We start from the raw sequence: 26395 nt of genomic DNA, 5'->3' as shown, positions 1-26395 counted from the left end.
TCACCCCCCCGCTCTTTGTGCAATCTACCGACTTCAAATACCCCCCTCCTTTCCGCCACCACGAGCACGTATGACACCTTGTACGTGCGAGTACCACCACCAAAAACCCAACCCGAGCCGACTCTGCGGCTCGAATAACCAATGTTTCTGTACCAAGACCAATCAATCAAAACTGATCCCCATTAGACCTCACAATGCCAACCTACACCAAAATACCAGTACAACAAGGTCAGCCACACCCAAGACCTGCAACTAGCCAACCGCATCGTCCAATCCTATGCACCGCCTGCGCGACCAGTCCCCAACCTGAGCTGCCGCCTCTGCCTCGTTGAGACCGCAACATTGCAGGCGCCTCCGAAAATTATACTTCACCTAATAATTAATCAAAGCCAACCATTATTGCCGTGAACAAAAGAACCTACATTGGTTCCCCAAACCTCCGATATATTCTTGAAAATGTGCCCAGTAAAACCCACTATGTAGTCATTCCAAACAGGAGCCCCTATGGACACCAACATGAGCACGGCTCCCAGGCAGAAAATTGCACTCCACCTGATAATAATCAAAGCCAACCATTATAGACGTAACAACAGAACCTACACTGGTTCCCCAACCTCCGACAGATTCTTGAAAAACGTGCCCCACTATATAGTCATGAACAACAACACGAGCATGGCTCCCAGGCAGGAGCATTCAGGCCCGATGTCTCAGATCAAACTCCTTGACGCCCCAGCGACCAAGTCTCCACCACACACGTGCAGTACCAAAACGCTGTTGGTCCCGTCAACCCTGCGTGATAGCATCTATCTTAAAATATCCACCCAACTAGAAAACATAAACCAATCCACCCCGTAATCACCACGACCCGGAACGAATTAATTGTGTGCATCACCCGTGCACTTCGAACCCAGAATCACAACACTATTGTTGCCACCCTCTTACCAAAAGTGAGATGTACTCCGCACCCATTCCCCGCTGAACTGCGGATTCGACACTACTCACAAAAGAAAGAAAAGCGACTCCACACCACCTGAAGTCCAGGAAAACTCAGACACACATCACGTCTCCCGAAAACCCCAGACACCATAAACCCGGGCCATCCGTCAAAACATTGCACTCACCGGTGCCCGATGCTTGTCCACCACTCAGCCTTAAAGCACCGCACAAAGCACCCCCAAACGGAGCACAGCCCCAGATGATTACCAGGTCCTTAGAATCATTAAAAGTCAATGCACATCGCACTAGCTTCCCCTGTCACAGCGTACCACCAGCCCAACATTAATGAAAGTAATGTTATAGCTGCAACCTGCTAACCCACTACCTAAAGTACACCTCCCCCGCAGCAGCGCTGCACCACAACCGTGTCCCCATAATACCAGCCGGTCCTGACAAGTGCGCATAACGGAATAAATGACATAGCCATGTATTGCCGGACGGGCTACACCCACGCGGGAGACCATTCACACGGCCATCGAAACAACATGTCCTGCCTCATGCTCTATACAGAATTCCTGACAAATGGAACAACACCCGCTGGATAAACAAACCGTTCACCAACCAGGACCCCCGAGACCAGTAAAGCACACGCTGGGTTACCCAACTCAAATGTTGCATCATCCTTGCGCAACACTTCACCCTGGCCCCCCCGTCCGGGGGCACCCAAAAAGAAAAGACTCTAAGGAGAGCTGTATACCCAGAAGGCAAAGCAGGACCAGCTGCACCCACAATAAACCTCCTAGCCCATTGTAACGAAAAACTATCCACTCTGTATAATAAACTCCTACGTAGCTACAATCAACGGCTGTAACAAATACCACCCGATACAGTCTGCCAAAAGCTCAATCGGCAACCCTAAAGAACCGCAGTGAGAACCCACCAGTCCTTACGTACAAAAGTTGTTAAAACTGCCCCAGGGCAGCCACGACCAGCAAATTATTGTAAGAACGCCATATGACTGCAGATCATGCAAAAAACCCCCAGTGGATCGTAGCCCCACGTATTCAATAACCAAAATCAACCCCCCAAAACAGCAGCGCGATATACACGGGAACCTAATAACGACCCCCGACCTGACACGATGTACTCGTTAACCTAACCTGACTTAGACATAGGGCCCCAGGTGAATCAAACACTTTGACTTATCCAAACACATGATAACCGCAACAACGCCCTGAGCATGAAGAAACCCAAAGTAGTCAAGGGTTGGACCATGAACAGAAATAAGCACACCACCTTCCCTAATACCAGATAGTAGTTCCAGGTTGGACCATGAACAGAAAATAAGCACTGCACCATCCCTAATACCAGATAATCCCCGACTACCACACAGAAACCAAACCACGGACCTCAACAACCGGACATTGACCAACCATAACCCCAGCTCCACGCCATATCTACGTATCCCCAGAAATTAACCAGGAAAACAAATCCGGTAAAAGGTCAACTCCAAGCCCCCCGGGGGAAATGTCATCCATTGCTGCCAGAAAGGCAGGTTCCCGAAAGATCTGCCGTCCCAAGCATCTCGACCTCACCAGATCGTCTGCCGCAACAAACCAAAATGCCCCTAGTGAACATGAAAACCCTTAGTACACTCAAAGCCCCTATTGGAGAACCGAACCCGGCATATAAATAAAACACACCCTAATGAAAACTCGACCACCTACCCCCTCACCTCTGACCAGCAATAGAACACACCCCACTGTAACGTGAAAGATTAAGCCGCCCGATGCACTACCCAAACAGATCACCACGTCAGTGAACTGCCATCCAACCAATATCAAATACTTGGCGCGGCGATAATCCTCCAGCCCAAAGACCCCATGCCTATAACAATAAACCATAAAACTGGCATGGATATGGCTATCCACCACCGCTCTGCCAATATCCATATCACCACCTGAATTACTCACAAACCGCCATGGAATCACCACCAGTCATACACAAACACCCAGAGAATGCAAGCACAATTATACTAACCAAAATAAAATGATGTCGTCACCTATAGATATACCCACTATCATAAAAGCAAACTAGCATGAAATTAAAAAATACCTCCCAACACTCATGAAGTGCACAAAACAGCCTCCTGGACCACAAAGCAACCATTCCCTCACAGATTCGAACGCTGTCCACATGGACCAGCAGCGCATCTTTCCGAACCCCCAGACAAACACCCGAAACCATACGTAGCAACACCCTTCCCAACCAATATAATCTAGACATTAATAAAGGTTTAAGTGAGCCTTACTTACTAGGCTGACTCCGTGGAACCCCACGGAACAGCCGTCACGTGTCCTCCGCGTCGAGCACCGCAACTACGATCTTCTCCATGGATCTACGCCGACTGCAGCCCTCCTGGGCCGCAGCGCCAGCGCCCAGACCGACTGTCCGTCCGGGAACGCATGGCAAAAAGTCACTGGCTCGGAGCCTCAAACAGGGGGGGGGGGAGGTTGGCGCTCCAGCCGCAGGCAACACCTCCTGAATCTGGCACCCAACGCCGGGGGAACGCGACACCGGACCACATGACCTGTGGCCCCTGGCAGCTGAAGGGTGGCCACATGACCGAGCCACCGCCCGCTTCCCCACAGCGCCGCGAGAAAGGAAATGAGGCTGGTGAAGTCACACACCACCTCGCCACCGGGCTCCTTGTCGCGTCACGTCACCGCCGTCCACCGATGCCGATGACCGCACCGGGTCAGGTGACCACGCCGGGTAACGTTGCTGTCGTCTTTCTTACTTTTATCCAAATTAAACTTCTCAAGAGGCAATAGCGAAAATCTTTCCACATATTCATCCTTCCAAATCCGCTCTTTCACCTCCTTTTTCAGATGGGCCCCCAACGAACCTTCAAAACACACATACACCTCGCCATGCGCCCGATCATCCAGATGCACACGACACTCCTTTTCCCTCTCTGTTTGCACCGACACTGACACCGGCGCGCCAACACAAGGGCCCGACGCAGCCGCGCCCTAACTCGCCAACCCGCCACCCTGTGGCCCAACCCACGCTGCTACCGGTGATGACCCCACAAAACCCTGCTCCAAACGTAAAAGCAAGCTACGCACATCCGCCAACATATCACATACTCCCCTGGCCGACCCTGAACTGCTCAACCCAGCCTCAACCCCACCGCCCCTGGACTCTGCTAAGGGGCCCCCTACCACCACTGACGAAGACAAAAGCGGGTGACAAACAGGGGACATAGACGCATACTCACCGGGCTGCGAGGGGGCTGTGTGCCCTCCAGCCGGAAATCCTGGATCCCCTGACGCCTCATGGACCTCGCGCCTCCCGGCGGCGAACTCACCGCCTCGTAGCTGCGGCCCGAACACCCCTGCAGCCTGAGCCGGGATAAGAGGCCTGAACCCCCCGACGGAACTGGGCCGCGGCACCCCCACACATGAAGGTTCCTGCCCCCCCGCCGAGAGTCATCTCAGCCAAGCCATCGCGAGGCACCCGGTCGCTCAGGGCCCCCCACGGCAACTGGGAGCCCGACAGTGTCCTCCGCTCCAATCTTCTGGCAGCCGGCCCCGACTGCGCCGGGCTGCCCTCCGGTCCCGCTGCAGCCATAGGGCTGTGGCACATCCTCGGGGGGTCAGAAGCAAGCGCCGCTGCAGGTGCACCGCAGCAGCGCCCCCCGTTCCAACTAGTTCCCCCCCACCGCTGGGGGACGCGACGCGACCCGGCCCTGCCGCCTGGCAGGCCGCCACTCTGCCAGCGGCCGAAGCGCTCGCTGAGGCAGGCCGCGCGGCACGTCCACCACCGCCGCGGCCCCCCGAAGGACCTGGTGCTGCCGGATGTCGGGCGCGCGCCGGCCCCGCCCCCTTCCTGCCCCGGGGCGAAGGTCCGGATGCCGCCGCAGGGCCTCGCCGCCTGTGAGGATTCCTCCCAGGCCGCGCACCCCCAGATGGGGAAGGCAGCGTCGCGTGGCCTGGAGGGTCCCGGGAGGGGCTCCGACGGCGACGCGAGGCCCGGGGAGCGGTGTCGGGGGATAGCCGCTCTGGAAGCCGCGCCCGCCTGGACCTCCGTTCCCTCACCTCGGCCTGCTCCGGCGCTCGTTGAAGCAGGCCAGCCACCTGCGCCTCCAGCCAGCCAGGAGGCTGCCCTGTCGCTGCCGCCCGCAGACTGTCCAGGGCCTGATCAATTCCCGACATCCCGGTAAGTTGTGGGACTGTTCTGGAGCTGGGAAAACAGGAACAGAGGGCGGGCACCCCCCAGATCCCTGTCTTAAATACCCCTTAGCTCCCCCTCCCCTTTAACCCTTCCCCTTCCCTCACTAACTTCCAACCCCCCGTCATGATGGTCTCCGCCCACGCCTCCTCCAGGGGGTTGGGAGGCTCACTCCGGCCATTTCTTTCAGAATTCATAGACTGCTGTTCCGTACGATTGGCTGCAGCCGTCAGGTGAATAGAATAATGCTTCATCAGAGAAACATTCAATGAAGCGCTCTTCTGGTAACCTGACCACTGCAGACAATTACAGGCAGCAGTGTACTGTGACCTCCAAACAGAGCAGACTTCACTTCTGGAGCTTGCACAGACCTTTAGGGTGACCGTACACTTGCATCCTCCTACGGAACATGGGCTGTAGGCACTGACATATGGGCTGGGAAATAGGCCTTTAAATGGTTTTACTTTGGACCCTGTTTCTCACTTGGTGCTTGAGGCAATGTGGGAATGGAGGCTCGTCTTACACACTTTTGGTTTACTCTTTTAGGTGGATCTATCACTTCCTTGAAAACTTCCTGAATTCACTAATTTTTTTCTTCACAATGGTGGTACTCTCTCTTGTAGGTAGGTTGGTCTCCCTTACCAGAAACAAACTACATCAAAAGAGGTATAAACTGAAGCTTCCTACTCCTCTGTGGCCAATAATATAGCCTTGTGGTAGTGCAGCACATGCAGCTAGTGTTACTCACCATACCCACCCCAACTTCTGGTTAGCTACTAAGCAGGCACGTCTGCTTAGCTGCACAACTTTTCCTCCTTTTGCTGTTCTACTCAGTATGTGCATGTCTCACCTCTACTGGTGGAAAATGGTAACCTCTTATGGTGTGTGCAACGTTATTGGGTCGTGGATGGGCGTATGGTGGTGACCCCTATGCCGCCATGTGACCCAACTGTGTCACAAGCAATACAATCCACTATTTAAAGGACCCAAATCCTAACAAAATGATCTCTCAATCCTAATTCATGTCCATCACTCATGTTGCTTCTTCTCACAATGTTGCAAAATGGAGCAGAGGACAGTCGCTATAAAAAAATCAGTAATAGCCCCACCACCAAATATTTGTCAATTTTTTTCCCTTTTTCTTCACCGACCAAGCAGAATATGGGACTGTGAAATTTTACTTTTTTCACCTTGAATATATAAGATGTTTGCTTCACTTCAGCAGTTTGCCAAAAGAAAAAAAAAATGAAGTTTCCGTTTACAGAATTTTAGCTGAGCGATGCACTTTAAAGCATTACCTCTGTAGACTTGTTCGAGGCGACTTCTGAAGCATGTTGTTGTACGTGGTATTTTGTATGTGTTTTTACCATTTTGGTAAGTTTGAATTTTTCTATAATCTACTGCTATTGTGTCTTTTAAGCTTATGGTTCCCTATGTATATGTGCTTTGAGTTGGGGTTTGTGCAGTTTTTGGATGCTCCATGCTCCGCAATCTACCCTTTAATATTAATTGTATGGTGGTGTTCTGTACACATCGCACATTACTGCTGTGAGAGTACTTATGTAGGGCACTGTTAGACACTATATGTTGATATTATTTGGTCACTGAGTAGCTTTCTCACCAAATCCCTACCAAAATGTCTGTCTATGATTATTCACATTTTAAGCCCAAGGGGTAACTTTTTTCCTAGTGAAGAATTACTTGCTGTCTCTGGCATGCCAAGATAAGGAGACTTATTGGCTGTGCATTGCTCCTCTGGGAAATTCAATATGCAAATTGCTTCTTAAGAAAGGAAGAGAACTTAAACTCTATAGCGCCACCTGTTGGATGCAGTGATCCTAAAGTCACTATTGACCCTTAACGAGCCTTGCATTTTAAATCAGAATCTCAATTTGCAGACACGGTGTTTTGGAGTGTTGCCTGACGATAGTGACTTGTAGGATTGCTGCTTCCAACAGGTGGCGCTATAAAGTTTAAGTCCTCTTCCACTCTTAAGAGGCAATTTGCATATCAGATTTTAAGCAAAATTGGTACTAAAATGTAGGGAGATAAGTAAAGGTTTGGCCAGACTTCCGTTGCTAGAGATACAAAACGTATCAATTGCATTTCTGTTTGGTTTGTAAGTAAATCCCTATATGGAATAAAAGAACAGATTAATCCAGCTCACCGCACTGCCTTGCTGGTAGGATCCAAATCCTGCGCACGGATTTGACTAGGCAGTCAATCAATAGTAGAAAAAAGGGAAGAAAGTTCCAGCGTGACTGAAACAGACCTCCACCGACATGGGATCCCCATAGGCTGCATGACTCACGTGGGGATATGGCTCATATAGGGATTTAGTAGAAAAAAGGGAAGAAAGTTCCAGCGCTAGGAATGGAAAATTAAAAATCCATTTTATTGTGCCAATGCATATTAAAATTCCAGCAGGTACAGCATATCAGTCGGATGACTGCAGAACAACGCGTTTCGACGCCTCAGGTCTTAATCATGTTCTGACATTAAATGCAACCAACTTCCTTATGTTGGATTCTCCCACCTCCAATAATCAGAAACAGATGTGTGAACTGCTCCAAAGGAGCTCCTGATATGGTAATGGTGGGAGAATCCAACATAAGGAAGTTGGTTGCATTTAATGTCAGAACATGATTAAGACCTGAGGCGTCGAAACGCGTTGTTCTGCAGTCATCCGACTGATATGCTGTACCTGCTGGAATTTTAATATGCATTGGCACAATAAAATGGATTTTTAATTTTCCATTCCTAGTGCTGGAACTTTCTTCCCTTTTTTCTACTAAATCCCTATATGAGCCATATCCCCACGTGAGTCATGCAGCCTATGGGGATCCCATGTCGGTGGAGGTCTGTTTCAGTCACGCATAGAGATTTGGGACCTCCATTCCTGAAAACGGCAGGGACCCAACAATCAGACCACCAGTAGTGATGAGAGAGTATACTCGTTGCTCAGGTTTTCCCGAGCATGCTCGGGTGTCCTCCAAGTATTTGGGCGTGCTCGGAGATTTAGTCTGTCGCCACAGTTGCATGATTTGCGGCTGCTGGACAGGCTGAATACATGTGAGGATTGCCTGTTTGTTATGGAATCCCCACATGTGTTCAGGCTGTCTAGCAGCCGCAAATCATGAAGTTGCATTGACAAAAACTAAATCTCCGAGCACGCCAAAATACTCGGAGGACACCCGAGCAACGAGTATACTCGCTCATCACTAACCAACAGCGATCACATATTTATCCATGGGTCTGACTTGATGTCCATTTTTTCTGTTACAAAGGTGACACCAATCTATGTGGAGATACAAAGACCTGGAATGGGACCCTTGGAAAAGCTTTGGTTCTATATAAATTACAAATCAAGCCAGATTATGAAAAACTGTACTTGAGAAGTACAAATTACACATCAAAGAAGATGTTACTGGAACACAATCTGAAGACCAAAGAAAATCACCAAAATAATTCCCACAGTAGATACCAGTTTGATGCCAAAGATTCATCGGTTGTGATCCAGACATTACAGAAGGAGGATGAGAGCGATTACGAGCTCACGTTCCAAAAGACAGACAGATATGAGGACATTTGTCACTTTGAGGTTAAAGTTTATGGTGAGTCGCATTCTTCTTATCTTATCTAATAAGACTGGCGAGGCTGAGAAAGATGGGTGCAGGACAAATTTGAATGTTTCCTACTTAAAGGGAAGTCATCAGTAGAATTGGGACTTCTAAACCAGTGATGGGATTTACTGGTCCTAACATGTCAATGTCAAAACCTGGCATTAGATAGTAAGTGAATTTATGTCACTGGTGAGACTTCAGCATGCGCAAGTACAGCCAAAGACATTACAACTTTCCTCATGGCACATGCGTAGCGAGGTGAGGTGTACAGCCTTCTTCATCTGTGAAATATGCATGCGTCCAGGGCATACGTCTCCAGATAGTGTAAGTGGATGCAACGGAATCTAAGGAAATGATAATCAGGTGGATGGCATGTGTAAGGAAGAGGTTCAGACCCATCAAATCCACAAAATGAGCCCTTTATCACTCCCCAGAGCCCTGGAGAACAAAATTAAATTACCTGCAATGGGACTGTGGGCACAAAGTTGACCGATGCCATCCACACTCTTAGGCTATGTGCCCACGGTGCGTGTTAAAACGCACACCAAAAACCGGACTCCTTCCCAGAAATCGCGCGGTTTTTTCCGCGCGATTTCACCGCGATTATGATCGCGATTTTGCCGTGATTTTCGTGTGCGATATTCAAGCACTTTCCAAGCGATTTGAAGCATCGTTTGGAAAGTGATTGACAGGTTGGTCACACTCGTCAAACATAGCGTTTGACAAGTGTGACCAGGTTTTTACTATTGAGGCCGCCTATGCGGCCTCAATAGTAAAAGATAGAATGTTAAAATGCTAAAAAAATAAAAAAATTGGGGTATATTTACCTTCCGGCGTCCCGCACTATATTCCCGGGCCACAGCGTTCCCAGTAATGCCTTGCGAGACCTGTGATGACGTAGTCTCGCGTTGCTATAGCGATCTCGCGAGACCGCTAGAGTCACTCGAGACTACGTCATCACTGGACCGTGCCGCAAGGCATTACTGGGAACGCTTAGGCCGGGAATGCAGCACGGGACGCCGGAAGGTAAATATACCCCGATTTTTTATTTTTTATTCTTTTTTTTACAGGGGTATGGTACCCAGGGCCTGGAGGACAGTCTCCTCTCCTCCACACCGTGGGTACCAACCGCACATGAGACGCTTAACTTCCCGCATGGTGGGCATAGCCACATGCGGGAAGTAAGCGGTTCTCATGCATTCCTACGGGTGCGGAATCGCGGCAATTCTTTGCGATTCCGCACAAAAGAATGAGCATGCTGCGATTTTTTCCGCGATGCGATTCCGCCGTGGAAAAAAGCGCAGCATTAGCACAGCATGTGCGGAATGCCATAGGAATGCATGGGGGGCGTTCTGTACACGATTTGTAAACGTTTTCGCTGCCTTAGGGTATGTGCACACATACTTTTTTGAGAAGTTTTTGGAGTGGAAACTCTCCACATCCTCTTCAAAAATGCAAAACTTCTAAAAAAAAATCTTGGCACTTCTGCTAAGTTTCTGCTCTTAAAATTCTGCAAAAAGACTCCGTGTGCACAGAGACACAGAGCAGAAACTATCCAAATCCTGCTAAAAATCTTAATGTTTCGGCTTAGTTTTCGCTCCAAAAACGTAGCGAAAAGACTCATATACTCTTAAATAAAGTTCACAAGAGTGTGTGAATTCTGTGCATTCGTTTAGGTTGTGGACAGACACACACACCACTATCAACAGTCCTGAAGGGCTATTCCAATTTTTCAGATACTATCCGAGACTAGAGACCAGACGTCCTATTGAGGCTGTTACTGTACACCGCTCTGTGCGTTTTGAGCTGTGCTTCAATCTGCAAGAGCTTTATGCTTCAGATCCGTGTTTTGAGCTATCTGTGGGGGTCTTGAAATCTGGACCCTATTGATCAGCAGGCTATTGCAGCCCATGTATAAAAACTTTTTGCAAATGATGGCTACTAGTGATGGTTGAGCGTGCTTGGCACTGCTCGATATTCGATGGAGCATCGGGGTCCTCTTTTGAGTTCTGAGTATTATGTGGTGGTCTAGAGCTCGGTCATAGGAATTATCTGAGCCGGGTGGTGAGAGATAGAGAGAGAATTTTACCATTTACTGGAAAAATGCATGAGTCTCCCATTCAGCTCCATTATGCTCGCTATTCTATTCGAACACATCCGAGCGTCCGACATGCTTAATTCGAGCATTTCAAGTGCTCAATCAAAACTAGTAGCTAACCTTTAAATATCCATTTACTCCCAACTCTAACTTTGGTAAATATACTCTATGCGTACACACCCAATTAAAATTTGCATTGTCTCTTTGGCAAAACATATGAGATGATCACTGTTGTGAATTATTCCATATGTTGTCTATGTGTAATCTGGGGTGCACACAGACTGAAATTACACGAGTCTAAACCGGTACTTTAAAGTTCTGTAGGGTCCAGCGAGAGAACCTAAATGGATCTGACAACTTTATTCTTACTGTCCTGGTGCAGGTAACTGATTTTAGCTATGGACGGCAGGTAGGGAAAACTTTGTTAAAGAGGAGAATATTGCAAAATCTTAAAAAAATTTTTTACTGATTACTTAATATGGCATTACATTTTTTTGGAACAGAGCAGATCTCCAATTTGACATTGAGTGTAACCGAGGATACCCAGAATAACACCTGTAGGGTCACCATGACGTGTCTGATGCACACTGGGACCAACGTCACCTTCAGCTGGATGAGAGATGATAAGCTCCTGAGTCATGACAGCAGCACATTAGAGATCAGCATCAACAATGAGAACGCTAACAGCACCTTCCGATGCACCGCCAAAAATACTGTAAGCCAGGAGTCAAGCGAGCATAAATTATCGTCTGCGTGCAATGCAGATCAGGGTAAGACCCAGTGAAAATATGTATAAGATGGAAAAGAAGAAGTGGCCATTAGCCTTGTACTTTAAATACCTACTGTACCTTAAAATTTCACATTGGAGTAGGAGTTATTCCAGACGCTGTGTAAAAATAATTACAGCAGCACAGAGTGTTTTAGGTGTAGCAATATTAGTGTGGAGGACAGTGGAGGTGTTCAAATATTTATAAATATTTCTTACTAGTCATTTCTTGGAATCTTTGGGAAAATATACAGTATATACATGTAGGGGTGATAGAACGTGACTTTGAGAAACATACTGCATGTGTATGTTGGGGTGATGGCATTGGCTATGAGGAACATACATTATGTATGTGTGGGGGTGATAGACAGTGGCTATGAGAAACAATTATATACAGTGGGGAAAAAAAGTATTTAGTCAGTCAGCAATAGTGCAAGTTCTTTTTATACTGATAGCAAGTTTAAACAGGTGCCATTACTACAGGTAATGAGTGGAGGAAAGAGGAGACTCTTAAAGAAGCAGTTACAGGTCTGTGAGAGCCAGAAATCTTGATTGCTTGTTTCTGACCAAATACTTATTTTCCACCATAATATGCAAATAAAATGAAAAAAAAACAGACAATGTGATTTTCTGGATTTTTTTTTCTCAGTTTGTCTCCCATAGTTGAGGTCTACCTATGATGTAAATTACAGACGCCTCTCATCTTTTTAAGTGGTGGAACTTGCACTATTGCTGACTGACTAAATACTTTTTTTCCCCACTGTATGTGTAGGGGTGATAGAATGTGGCTATGAGGAACATATGACTGGCCCCCAGAGGCTGTGGGGTACTCGGTGCCGAGCCCGTTGATTACAATGGGAGATGTCACAGTGGCAGTGACCCGATCCGTGGCTTCAGGCGGTTAATGTAAAGGGGTAGAGTGATGGGGATAAAGTTGTTGAGATGATTCGTGACGCCACCTGTGGTTTCTGGTCAGTTTGACCAGCGCTGCAGGGTTGCTTCTCTGGGACAGATGGTGTGGTGCAGCAATAATGTTGAAGCTCCCCACAGGTGGAGCTGTAGTCCCAGGGCAGTGTAGATGAGGTTGGCAAGTGGGGAGATGGTGTAAAGAAGTAGATGTAGCAGAGCCGGTTGTAAGGCGCAAGAATAAGTGGAGGACACAAGGGCATGTAGTTCCAAGGGTTTACTCAGTCTGTTGCAAACAGATGCCCGCTTCGGTGCCGTGTCCTCCAGGTCAGGGGCTCAGCCAACTCCCAGGCAAGGTAAAGTACGCCTTTCCAGCACTCCTCCAACATGTGCCTTTTCTGAACGTCTCCACACTAGCGCCTAATCTGAAGTACTTGTAGTTGCGTATTAAACTCAAGTTCCTCCTTCTTGATGTTACTTAGAACTCTACTTGTACAGCAGACAGCTGTAGCCTGCTTCGGGGACTCCTTGCTATCATGTCCCGGCTCACCCACGTTGCTGTCGAAGAGGTCGGAGATCCTCTGGGGGTCCGAGATGAAACCAAACCCTCTTTCCAAATTAAAGTTCAGGACCTGACCCCATCCTGCTGAGTCCCGGGGACCATAGTGTCCGTCGCGGGCCTTTTGCTTCCTGTCAAGGTCAGGGCCCAGCACTGCCAGTCTCCGTTGTTCCCACTCCCGCTGCTTGGCAGCAAGCTGGCGGATAGTCTGCTGGCAGCGGGTTTCCTTCTCCTCCTCCTCCTCTCGGGATCGGCCTCTGCCCACAGCAGACAGGGGCACCACTGCCAGGGGTTCGGGTGTTTTCCCCCAGGGACTAGTATCCCGGTCCCAGACTAGGTCCAGCAAAACCTGCCCGGACATTGGAGCGGACGGGAACTCTGAGGTCTCCCCAGCTGCAGGGGCGGCGGTCATACCTGACGCTTCCTGATGGTGTTCCGGCTTCAGTGCAGGCACTGGACGGCAGCCGGTGGCAGCGGTGGTTGCTGGAGCTTACTGGTCAGTGGGCGGTGACTGGAGTGGAGCAGGTGCTGGTTCAGGGTCTGCTGAGGCCTCCGGTGGGACCTGCGCGGCCGCGCCAGGTCCAGGCAAGATCACAGTCTCTGCCTCACATTTAGCTCCCAAGTCCTCAGGTAACTCCTCCTGGCAGGCAGCGTCCGGCGGCGGTAGCAGCGGGGAGGTGGTGACAGGCGCTGCCGATGGCATAGCAGCGGCCGCGAGTTTCACAGGTGCTGCCTGGGGGAGAACTGGTGCAGCGGCGGCGGGTACCGGTGGTGGAGGTACTGTTTCTGCAGGCCCCTCCTGGATGCGCTGCCGGTCCAAGGTCCGCAGCGCTTCCTGCTTCAGCCGCAGACTGCGGTTCAGCATGGCGATTTCTTCCTCCAGCTGCTGACGGTCCATCACAGAAGCAAGGCCGGAGGCTTCGACTACTGCGCCGGGGAAGGCAAGCTCCTCTTCCTTGCGCTCTTCAGGCCTCCGTCCTTCTTCCATCATGGCGTCCTGGCGTTCTTGCTTCTCTTTGGGCTCCTTTCCCGCCACAGGGCTTTGCTCCTCCTTCCTGGGGGGGCGTCTTCTTCATCTGCCTCCATACCAAGCCAGTATACGAACCCCTCTGGGGGTGGGCCATGTTGCTGTTGCATGGAAGTTCAGGCAGGGGAGGCCCAGGACAGTTCGCGCTCTTTTCTTAGGGCCACCCATGTTGTCACGCCCTTCTTCACCGCGCCGGCGGCCATTTTTAGAGTCCATTTTACAGTCTATCATTTTGGTTGCTTTGCACATTTTCAGCAATTTTAAGTCCAATAAATCTTCAGCACACAGGACCCGGTGGTACCGGGCTTTGTCATCCTGTTTGTGACGCCAAAATTGACTCGCCCCCAGAGGCCGTGGGGTACTCGGTGCCAGGCCCATTGATTACAATGGGAGATGTCACAGTGGCAGTGACCCGGTCCGTGGCCTCAGGCGGTCAATGTAAAAGGGGTGGAGTGATGGGGATAAAGTTGTTGAGATGATTCGTGATGCCACCTCTGGTTTCTGGTCAGTTTGACCAGCGCTGCAGGGTTGCGTCTCTGGGACAGATGGTGTGGTGCAGCAATGATGTTGAAGCTCCCCACAGGTGAAGCTATAGTCCCAGGGCAGTGTAGATGAGGTTGGCAAGTGGGGAGATGGTGTAAAGAAGTAGATGTAGGAGAGCCGGGTGTAAGGCGCAAGAATAAGTGGAGGACACAAGGGCATGTAGTTCCAAGGCTTTACTCAGTTTGGTGCACACAGATGCCCGCTCCGGTGCCGTGTCCTCGAGGTCAGGGGCTCAGCCAAGTCCCTGGCAAGGTACAGTACACCTTTCCAGCACTCCTCCAACATGTGCCTTCTCTGAACGTCTCCTCACTAGCGCCTAATCTGAAGTACTTGTAGTTGCGTATTAAACTCAAGTTCCTCCTTCTTGATGTTACTTAGAACTCTACTTGTACGGCAGACAGCTGTAGCCTGCTTCGGGGACTCCTTGCTATCATGTCCCGGCTCACCCACGTTGCTGTTGTGCCCCCAAGTCTTATATGGGAATGAAGTGTTGACTACTTCTATTCCTCCGGGTTCTGCTGCAGGAACTTCAGTATCCATACAACCTCGGGGACCGGACCCCAGCCATGCGCTTCAAACTTGAGGAAGGGCTCTGCTCTGACCCTAGTCCTTAGTTCTCTTCTTACGCTCCGCACTAATCTTTCTTCCCTCTGAAGAATCAGGCTTTCTATGGCTCTTTCCTGTGCCAGCAGCTCGAGGTCACAGGAGACTGCTGCAGCACTTCCTTCACTCCATCCCTCTCAGGGGATCTTCTCTCACAGACTGACCTTTTCCTAATATTCTCCCGCTCTCTTGTGCAGTCTAAGCTCCACCCACCTCCCAGCACTCTTCGTGTTCCAAGCAGGGAGCCACAAAGGTTTCTCTGCTACACTACTGGTGTGCGTGTGGGATGTGAGTGTTGGAGTGTGGTCAGGTGTCTCCACCTTACCTGAAAAGTGGGGTACCACACCTCAGGAGGAGGTGCAGTACCTCTCTGGCGACTGAACCCTCTGGGGCGCCACACATATATATGTGTAGGTGTAATAAAAAGTGGCTATGAGGAACATATATACAGTATGTGTAAGGACGGGGTCAGACTTGCGAGAAACTCGGACGAGTCTCGCACATCAATACCCGACACTGCCGCCGGCACTTGGATCGGAGCGTTCAGCTGCATGTATTTCTATGCAGCTGAACGCTTCGATACGAGTGTCGGCAGCAGTGCTGGGTATTGACGTGCGAGACTCGTGCGAGTTTCTCGCAAGTCTGACGCTGGCCTAAGAGTGATAGAAAGTGGCTATGAGAAGCAATTATATATGTAGGGGTGATAGAAAGTGGCTATGAGGAACATATATCGCTCAGGGTGTCCTTTGATCTGAAGAAAGATTTCTATTTTGGGAGAACCGTTTTAAAGAGACCAGTGGTCTTAAAAGATGCTAGTAGTAATACTTTTTGTTTTCTTTTTCCCCTTTGTAGGTACCAGTTATTATGGCCTAATACTTTACATTTTGGTTCCAACAATGATCGGTGTTATTATAGTAATTGTGGTAGGAATTTTGATAACAAAAAAATGCAACAGGGGTAAGTGGGACACAATTCTTCTCCGCCTATCATTTCCATTCTCATATTTCTGAGTGAAAATATTTAAAATATCAAAATATCTTACTGAAAATATGTCCACATAGAATTCCTATGCCTACTATTAGTATACCTACTACTCCTATGCCTACTTTTAGTATACCTACTACTCCTATGCCTACTATTAGTATACTTACTACTTATATGCCTACTATTAGTCTATTAGTATATATACTACTGTTGGGCCTACTATTACTATACCTACTACTCCTATGCCTATTAGTATAACTTCTATTCCAAATTCAAATTCAGTGAAGCTTTATTGGCAGGACTACGGTAAATACACATTAGTTTTGCCAAAGCAAGTGTACAAAAGGGAATAGGGATAGGGACTGTAGGGATGTTGGGTAGGGGCTGTAGGAAAGATGGATGGGGGCAGATCCAGGATGGGGCTATAGAAGTCCATGGCATAGGGAAGGTGGATGGGGGGATGGTGGCAGATCCAGGGTGGGGGCTGTAGAAGTCCATGGCATAGGGAAGGTGGATGGGGGGATTCCTATGCCTACTGTTAGTATACCTACTACTGCTATGCCTACTATTAGCATATTTGCTACTCCTATGCCTACTATTAGTATACCTACTACTCCTATGCCTACTATTAGTATACCTACTACTCCTATACCAACTATCAGTACAGCTACTACTCCTATGCCTACTATTGGCAAATTTGCTACTCCTATGCCTACTATTAGTATACCTACTACTCCTATGCTTACTATTAGTATACCTACTACTCCTATGTCAACTATCAGTACACCTACTACTCCTATGCCTACTATCAGTACACCTACTACTCCTATGCCTACTATTAGCATACCTACTTCTCCTCCTATGCCTACTATTAGTATACCTACTACTGCTGGGACTACTATTAGTTTACCTACTACTCCTATGCCTACTATTAGTATACCTACTACTTCTATGCCTACTTTTAGTATACCTACTACTCCTAAGCCTACTATTAGTATACTTACTATTTCTATGCCTACTGTTAGTATACCTACTACTCCTATGCCTACTATTAGTATACCTACTACTCCCATGCCTACTATTAGCATATTTGCTACTCCTATGCCTACTATTAGTATACCTACTACTCCTATGCCGACTATTAGTATACCTACTACTCCTATGCCAACTATCAGTACACCTACTACTCCTATGCCTACTATTAGCATACCTACTTCTCCTCCTATGCCTACTATTAGTATACCTACTACTCCTATGCCTACTATCAGTACACCTACTACTCCTATGCCTACTATTAGCATACCTACTTCTCCTCCTATGCCTACTATTAGTATACCTACTACTGCTGGGACTACTATTAGTTTACCTACTACTCCTATGCCTACTATTAGTATACCTACTACTTCTATGCCTACTTTTAGTATACCTACTACTCCTAAGCCTACTATTAGTATACTTACTATTTCTATGCCTACTGTTAGTATACCTACTACTCCTATGCCTACTATTAGTATACCTACTACTCCCATGCCTACTATTAGCATATTTGCTACTCCTATGCCTACTATTAGTATACCTACTACTCCTATGCCGACTATTAGTATACCTACTACTCCTATGCCAACTATCAGTACACCTACTACTCCTATGCCTACTATTAGCATACCTACTCCTCCTATGCCTACTATTAGTATACCTACAACTGCTGGGACTACTATTAGTTTACCTACTACTCCTATGCCTACTATTAGTATACCTACTACTCCTATGCCAACTATCAGTACACCTACTACTCCTAATTCAAATTCAAACATGCTTTATTGGCAGGATTAAATACACATTAGTTTTGCCAAAGCAAGTGTACAAAAGAGAACAGGGATAGGGACTGTAGGAAAGGTGGATGGGGGCAGATCCAGGATGGGGCTATAGAAGTCCATGGCATAGGGAAGGTGGATGGGGGGATGGGGGCAGATCCTGGATGGGGCTATAGAAGTCCATGGCATAGGGAAGGTGGATGGGGGGATGGGGCAGATCCAGGGAGGGGGCCATAGAAGTCCATGGCATATCATAGTTCTCTTTCTCGCAGTCTATGACATTCACCCACATATTGCACTGCTATCTCCACTACTCTCTCTTCTTCCCCCAGCAGGATATATGTTTTCTCTTCCTCCTTCATGGTGATGAAATCCGGGAAGAGATGTGAGAGTCTCTTGAAGTGAGTGTCCCTCACTGCTGAGTATTTGGAGCAGTGTAGCAGGAAGTGGGTCTCATCCTCCAGGGTCTCCTGGTCACAGTGTTGGCACAGTCTTTCCTCCCTGGGCTTGTAGCTCTGACTGTGTCGGCCGGATTCAATGGCCAGACTGTGGGCACTGAGTCTATATCGGCTAAAGATCTTGCGGTCTCTGGGGTCTGGGAGTTTCTCCAGATATGGGGCCAGTCTGTAGTCTTTCTGTAGACTCCGGTACATGGTCAGTTTCTGTGAGCTGATGATGTCATTCTTCCAGTCGCTTACGTACCTCTCCTGGCCTTCGTCTACTATCTTCCTGATTCTGACTTTTGTCAGGTTGTTGTGATTCCTATGCCTACTATTAGCATACCTACTCCTCCTATGCCTACTATTACTATACCTACTACTGCTGGGACTAATAATAATAATAATAATAATCTTTATTTATATAGCGCCAACATATTCCGCAGCGCTTTACAGTTGAACAGTTTCAAACACAACAGTCATAAGTAACAACGTTAACAATACAATAATTAAAGCGAAATAAGACGACCCTGCTCGTGGAGCTTACAATCTACAATGAGGTGGGGGGGATACAAAGCACAGGTTTGTATTTACAATGACGGTCCAGCCATCTTCAGGGGGTGGGGGTTAGATGGAGATAGTGAATGGGCTACACACACACAAACATGACTTTGATTACTGAATGTGATAGGCCGCTCTGAACAAATGTGTTTTGAGCGAGCGCCTAAAACTATGCAAATTGTGGATGGTCCTAATATTTTGGGGTAGAGCATTCCAGAGGATTGGCGCAGCACGGGAGAAGTCTTGGAGTCGGGAGTGGGAAGTACGGATTAGGGCAGAGGTTAGTCGAAAGTCATTTGCAGAGCGCAGCGGTCGGTTAGGCCGATAGACAGAAATGAGGGAGGAGATGTAAGGGGGTGCCGCACTGTGGAGAGCTTTGTTGGTGAGAACAAGTACTTTGAATTGTACCCTGTAATGAATTGGCAGCCAGTGTAACGACTGGCGAAGAGCGGACGCGTCTGAGAAACGATTAGCCAGATGGACAACCCTGGCTGCTGCATTAAGGATAGACTGGAGAGGGGAGAGTCGAGTGAGAGGGAGGCCAATTAATAGAGCATTACAGTAGTCTAGGCGGGAGTGGATCAGGGCGACAGTGAGAGTTTTTGTTGTTACTATTAGTTAGTATTAGTTAGTATTAGTTACTATTACTATTAGTTTACCTACTACTCCTATGCCTACTATTAGTATACCTACTACTCCTATGCCTACTTTTACTATGCCAAATTCAAATTCAATGAAGCTTTATTGGCAGGACTAAATACACATTAGTTTTGCCAAAGCAAGTGTGCAAAGGGAATAGGGATAGGGACTGTAGGGATGTTGGGTAGGGGCTGTAGGAAAGGTGGATGGGGGAAGATCCAGGGTGGGGGCTGTAGAAGTCCATTGCATAGGGAAGGTGGATGGGGGGATGGGGGAAGATCCAGGGTGGGGGCTAAAGAAGTCCATGGCATATCATGGCTGTCTTTCTCGCAGTCTATGACATGCGCTCACATACCATGCTGCTATCTCCACTGCTCTCTCTTCTTCCCCAAGCAGGATATATGTTTTCTCTTCCTCCTTCATGGAGCTGAAATCTAGGAAGAGATTGGATAGTCTGAAGTGAGTGTCCCTCACTTCAGTCTTTCCTCCCTGGGCTTGTAGCTCTGCCTGTGTCGGCCGGATTCGATGGCCAGACTGTGGGCACTGAGTCTTTATCGGCTTAGGATCTTGCAGTCTCTGGGGTCCGCTACTACTCCTATGCCTACTATTAGATTCAAATTCAAAGAAGCTTTATTGGCAGGACTAAATACACATTAGTTTTGCCAAAGCAAATGTACAAAAGGGAATATGGATAGGGACTGTAGGGATATTTGGTAGGGGCTGTAGGAAAGGTGGATGGGGGCAGATCCAGGATGGGGCTATAGAAGACCATGGTATTAGTATACTTGCTAATTATATGCCTACTATTAGTCTATTAGTATATGTTCTATTCCTATGCCTACTGTTAGTATACCTACTACTCCTATGCCTACTATTAGTATACCTACTACTCCTATGCCTACTTTTAGTACACCTACTACTCCTATGCCTACTAGTAGTATACCTACTACTCCTATGCCTGCTATTAGTATATCTACTACTCCTATGCCTACTGTTTGCATACCTACTACTCCTCTGCCTACTATTTGTATACCTACTACTCCTATGCCTACTATTAGTGTACCTATTACTCCTATGCCTTCTATTAGTATGCCTACTACTCCTACGTCTACTAATAGAATACCTCCTACTCCTATGCCTACTATTAGAATACCTACTACTCCTATGCCTACTATTAGTATGCCTACTATTCCTGAGCCTATGATTAGTATACTTACTACTCCTATGCCTACTATTAGCATACCTACTACTCCTATGCCTACTTTTAGTATACCTACTACTGCTGGGACTACTATTAGTTTACCTACTACTCCTATGCTTACTATTAGTATACTTACTACTCCCATGCCTATTATTAGTATATCTACAATTCATATGCCTATTTTTAGTATACCTACTATTCCTATGCCTACTATCAGTATACCTACTACTTCTATGCCTACTATTAGTATACCTACTCCTCCTATGCCTATTAGTATACCTACTACTCCTATGCCTACTATTTGTATACCTACTACTCCTATGCCTACTATTAGTGTACCTATTACTGCTATGCTTTCTATTAGTATGCCTACTACTCCTATGTCTAATAATAGAATACCTACTACCCCTATGACTACTATTAGTATACTTACTACTCCTATGATTACTATTAGTATACCTACTACTCCTATGCCTACTATTAGTATACTTACTACTCCTATGCCTATTAGACCCACCCACCATTCCAGGAGTAAGCAGCACTGAACATGAACTCCTGAACTTTCATCACTTTATACCTTGTAATGAGGAAACTTTAGGACACAACCTAGAAAAATTCATCCCCATGGATTACAAGAGCGAGCTGAAATGAGCCAGACTAAAGATCTTTGTGAAAAAGGAGGAAAAATAAGCTTTAACCCCTTCACCCCCAAGGGTGGTTGGCACGTTCATGACCGGGCCAATTTTTACAATTCTGACCACTGTACCTTTATGAGGTCATAACTCTGGAACGCTTCCATGGATCCCGGTGATTCTGACATTGTTTTCTCGTGACATATTGTACTTCATGTTAGTGGTAAAATTTCATTCAAATAACTTGCGTTTATTTGTGAGAAAAACGGAAATTTGGCGAAAATTTTGAAAATTTTTATGCCCTTAAATCACAGAGATACGGCACACAAAAAACTTGATAACTAACATTTCCCACATGTTTACTTTACATCAGCACAATTTTGGAACCAAAATTTTTTTTTGTTAGGAAGTTATAAGGGTTAAAATTTGACCAGCGATTTCTCATTTTTACAACACCATTTTATTTTTAGGACCACATCACATTTGAAGCCACTTTGAGGGGTCTATATGATAGAAAATACCCAAAAGTGACACCATTCTAAAAACTGCACCCCTTAAGGTGCTCAAAACCACATTCAAGAAGTTTATTAACCCTTTAGGTGCGTCACAGGAATTTTTTTGAATATTTAAAAAAAAATGAACATCTAACTTTTTTTCATAAAAAAAATAATTCAGGTTCAATTTTTTTTATTTTACCAAGGGTTACAGGAGAAATTGGACTGCAAAAGTTATTGTGCAATTTGTCCTGAGTACGCAGATACCTGATATGTGGGGGGGAACGACTGTTTCGGCGCATGGCAGAGCTCAGAATGGAAGGAGCGCCGTTTGACTTTTTCAATGCAAAATTGGCTGGAATTCAGATTGGACGCCATGTCACGTTTGGAGAGTCCCTGATGTACCTAAACAGTGGAAACCCCCTACAAGTGACCCCATTTTGGAAACTAGACCCCCCAAGGAACTTATCTAGATATGTGGTGAGAACTTTGAACCCACAAGGGCTTTACAAAAGTTTATAACGTACAGCGGTACAATTAAAAAATCATATTTTTTCCACAAAAATGATCTTTTCACCCCAATGTTTATTTTCCCAAGGGTAACAGGACCCTAAAAGTTATTGTGCAATTTGTCCTGAGTACGCTGATACCCCACATGTGGGGGTAAACCACTATTTGGGCGCATGGCAGAGCTCGGAAGGGAAGCAGCGCCATTTGACGTTTTTGGCTGGAATTGAGATCGGACACCATGTCGCGTTTGGAAAACCCCTGATGTACCAAAACAGTGGAAACCCCCCACAAATGACACCATTTTGGAAACTAGACCCCCTAAGGAACTTATCTAGATGTGTGGTGAGAACTTTGAACCCCCATGGGCTTCACAGAAGTTTATAACATAAAGCCATACAATTAAAAAATCATATTTTTTCCACAAAAATGATCTTTTCACCCTCAATTCTTATTTTTCCAAGGGTAACAGGACCCTAAAAATTATTGTGCAATTTGTCCTGAGTACGCTGATACCCCACATGTGGGGGTAAACCACTATTTGGGCGCATGGCAGAGCTCGGAAGGGAAGCAGCGCCATTTGACGTTTTTGGCTGGAATTGAGATCGGACACCATGTCGCGTTTGGAAAACTCCTGATGTACCAAAACAGTGGAAACCCCCCACAAATGACACCATTTTGGAAACTAGACCCCCTAAGGAACTTATCTAGATGTGTGGTGAGCACTTTGACCCCCCCAGTGCTTCACAGAAGTTTATAACGCCCGGGCGTGAAAATAAAAAATTCGTATTTTTTCCACAAACATGATCTTTTAGTCACCATTTTTTTATTTTCCCAAGTGTACCAGGAGAAATTGGACCCCAAAAGTTGTTGTCCAATTTGTCCTGAGTATGCTGATACCCAATATGTGGGAGAAAACTACTGTATGGGCACACGTCGGGGCTCGGAAGGGAAGTAGTGACGTTTTGGAATGCAGACTTTGATGGAATGGTCTGCGGGTGTCATGTTGCCTTTGGAGAGCCCCTAATGTACCTAAACAGTGGAAACCCCCCACAAATGACACCATTTTGTAAACTAGACCCCCCAAGGAACTTATCTAGATGTGTGGTGAGCACTTTGAACCCCCCAGTGCTTCACAGAAGTTTATAACGCCCGGGCGTGAAAATAAAAAATTCGTATTTTTTCCACAAACATGATCTTTTAGTCACCATTTTTTTATTTTCCCAAGGGTACCAGGAGAAATTGGACCTTAAAAGTTGTTGTCCAATTTGTCCTGAGTATGCTGATACCCCATATGTGGGAGAAAACTACTGTATGGGCACACGTCGGGGCTCGGAAGGGAAGTAGTGACGTTTTGGAATGCAGACTTTGATGGAATGGTCTGCGGGTGTCATATGCGTTTGGAGAGCCCCTGATGTACCTAAACTATTGAAACTCCCCACAAGTGACCCCATTTTGGACACTAGACCCCCCACGGAACTTATCTAGATGTGTGGTGAGCACTTTGAACCCCCAAGTGCTTCACAGAAGTTTATAACACTCGGACGTGAAAATAAAAAAATCATTTTTTTCCACAAAAATGATATTTTTGCCCCCAATTTTTTATTTTCCTAAGGGTAACAGGAGAAATTGGACCCCAAAAATTGTTTTGCAATTTGTCCTGAGTAGGCTGATAGCCTACATGTGGGGGTAAAACACTGTTTGGGCGCATGGCAGAGCTTGGAAGGGAAGGAGCACCATTTGACTTTTTCAACTCAGAATTGGCTGGAATTGAGATCAGACGCCATGTTGCATTTGGAGAGCCCCTGATGTGCCCAAACAGTGGAAACCCCCAATTCTAACTCCAACCCGAACCCCACCATGCCCCTAGCCCTAACCCTAACCCTAGCCCTAACCCTAACCCTAACCCTAGCCCTAACCCTAACCCTACCCTAACCCTAACCCTAGCCCTAACCCTACCCCAACACACCCCTAGCCCTAACCCTAGCCCTAACCCTAATGGAAAAATGGAAATAAATACATTTTTTTTATTTTATTATTTTTCCCTAACTAAGGGGGTGATAACGGGGGGTTTGATTTACTATTTATGGCGGTTTTTATTTTTGGCAGCTGTCGCACGCTAAAAGACGCTTTTTATTGTAAAAATAGTTTTTGCATCACCACATATTGAGAGCTATAATTTTTACGTATTTTGACCCACCGGGTCATGTGAGGTCTTATTTTTTGCGGGACGAGTTGACGTTTTTATTGGTACCATTTTCGGGCACGTGAAATTTTTTGATCGCTTTTTATTCTGATTTTTGGGACGCAGAATGAAGAAAAACCAGCGTTTCATGAATTTCTTTTGGGGGGTGCGTTTACACCGTTCCGCGTGCAGTAAAATTGATAAAGCGGTTTTATTCTTCGGGTCAGTACGGTTACAGCAATACCTCATTTAGGTCTTTTTTTATGTTTTTGTCGGTTTTATGCAATGAAAACTATTTTATATAAAAAATAATTATTTTTGCATCGCTTTATTCTGCGAGCTATAACTTTTTTATTTTTTCGCTGATGATGCTGTGTGGTGGCTCGTTTTTTGCGGGACAAGATGACGTTTTCAGCGGTACCATGGATATTTATATGCGTCTTTTTGATCGCGCGTTATTACACTTTTTGTTTGGCAGTATGATAATAAATCATTATTTTTTTGCTTCGTTTTTTATTTTTATTTTTTAAGGGATTCGCTAAAGGGGTTAACTAATGGGACAGTTTTATAGGGCGGGTCGTTACGGACGCGACGATACCTAATATGTGTACTTTTATTGTTTTTTTTTTTTATTATTTCCAAAAAATGGATTTATTGGGGGAATATTTATTTTTTTTTTCTAATTTATTTGGCGATTTTTTTTTAATTATTTTTACACTTTTTTTTATTTTTTTTTACTTTATTAAATAGTCCCAGGTGGGACATCACTGTCCTGTGACAGATCGCTGATCTGTCACATCACAGATCACTGTGACAGATCAGCGATCTGACACAGGCACTGCAGAAGGCTTCCTCATGCCTGCGCTTTGCAGGCCTGCAGAGCCCCCTCCCTGCCGATGCTTCCCTTTAACTCCCGGTACACCGCGATCATGTTTGATCGCGGTGTGCAAGGGGTTAACGTGTCGGGGGCGGTCCGTGACCGCCCCTGACACATTGTGCCGGGTGTCAGCTGTGATAATCAGCTGACACCTGGCCGCGATCAGCGGCGCTCACCACGTGGGCGCCGCTGATCGCGCCCGACGTACTATCCCGTCCATTGGCATAGGGGCCCAGGTCCCATGGACGGGATAGTACGTCTCATGTCAGGAAGGGGTTAAAGGACAAAATAAGAATCTCCTGGAGGACAGACAGCAGTCACCACCAGCCCCAGGTCTGACATCCAGAGAACAGCACCCTCAGGTAGGACCATCCTTAGCCTCACCACACTCATAGTTTTGCTAGAACTTAAAGCTATCAGAAATAAGAATTAGAATTATAGAAATGAAAAATTTAAATTTGGAACAAAAGAATCAAAACAAAGTAAAGGCTGATAGAGAGCTGGGGACACAAGACAGCCAGGGTCAGAAGGGCAGAAGAGCACTCATGCAAAGAAAGCCATAAAAACAGCCACAATTAGAGAAAACCCTCCATGCTGACTTTACATCTAATGAGGAAGATAAAATAAAAACAAATGTGTTATTCTTCATTGAGCATTTCCTGGCCTGGCACACCTGTGCAAACAATATCAATACACAACCAAGTCTGATACCAATAATGGCCGGCAGATCAGAGTCAGAATCTATGAAGATGACGAGTGCAGCTCAC

General features: G+C 46.7%; 1 protein-coding gene across 2 annotated transcripts in view; it reads left to right on the top strand.

Moving 5' to 3' along the window:
• The window catches only part of LOC141082995 (signaling lymphocytic activation molecule-like), a 358176-nt gene that overhangs the window by 256593 nt on the left and 75188 nt on the right, over window positions 1–26395 (top strand). The window contains exons 1-4 of one of the 2 annotated variants that reach the window (XM_073567112.1): window positions 6483–6546; window positions 8460–8786; window positions 11397–11663; window positions 16150–16254. In XM_073567112.1, coding sequence (XP_073423213.1) covers window positions 6504–6546; window positions 8460–8786; window positions 11397–11663; window positions 16150–16254 — 742 coding nt within the window. In that variant the 5' untranslated portion in view covers window positions 6483–6503. Of the gene's footprint in view, window positions 1–6482; window positions 6547–8459; window positions 8787–11396; window positions 11664–16149; window positions 16255–26395 lie in introns of those variants that run through there. The other variant, XM_073567113.1, reaches the window with a different exon arrangement.

This window comes from Dendrobates tinctorius, unplaced genomic scaffold (genome assembly GCF_039654945.1).
Source record: "Dendrobates tinctorius isolate UK_male_01 unplaced genomic scaffold, ASM3965494v1 ptg000019l, whole genome shotgun sequence".
In the NCBI taxonomy this organism is placed as follows: domain Eukaryota; kingdom Metazoa; phylum Chordata; class Amphibia; order Anura; family Dendrobatidae; genus Dendrobates; species Dendrobates tinctorius.
The sequence above is the reverse complement of the archived record's forward strand: the minus strand, read 5'-3'. Positions and strand labels throughout refer to the sequence as shown.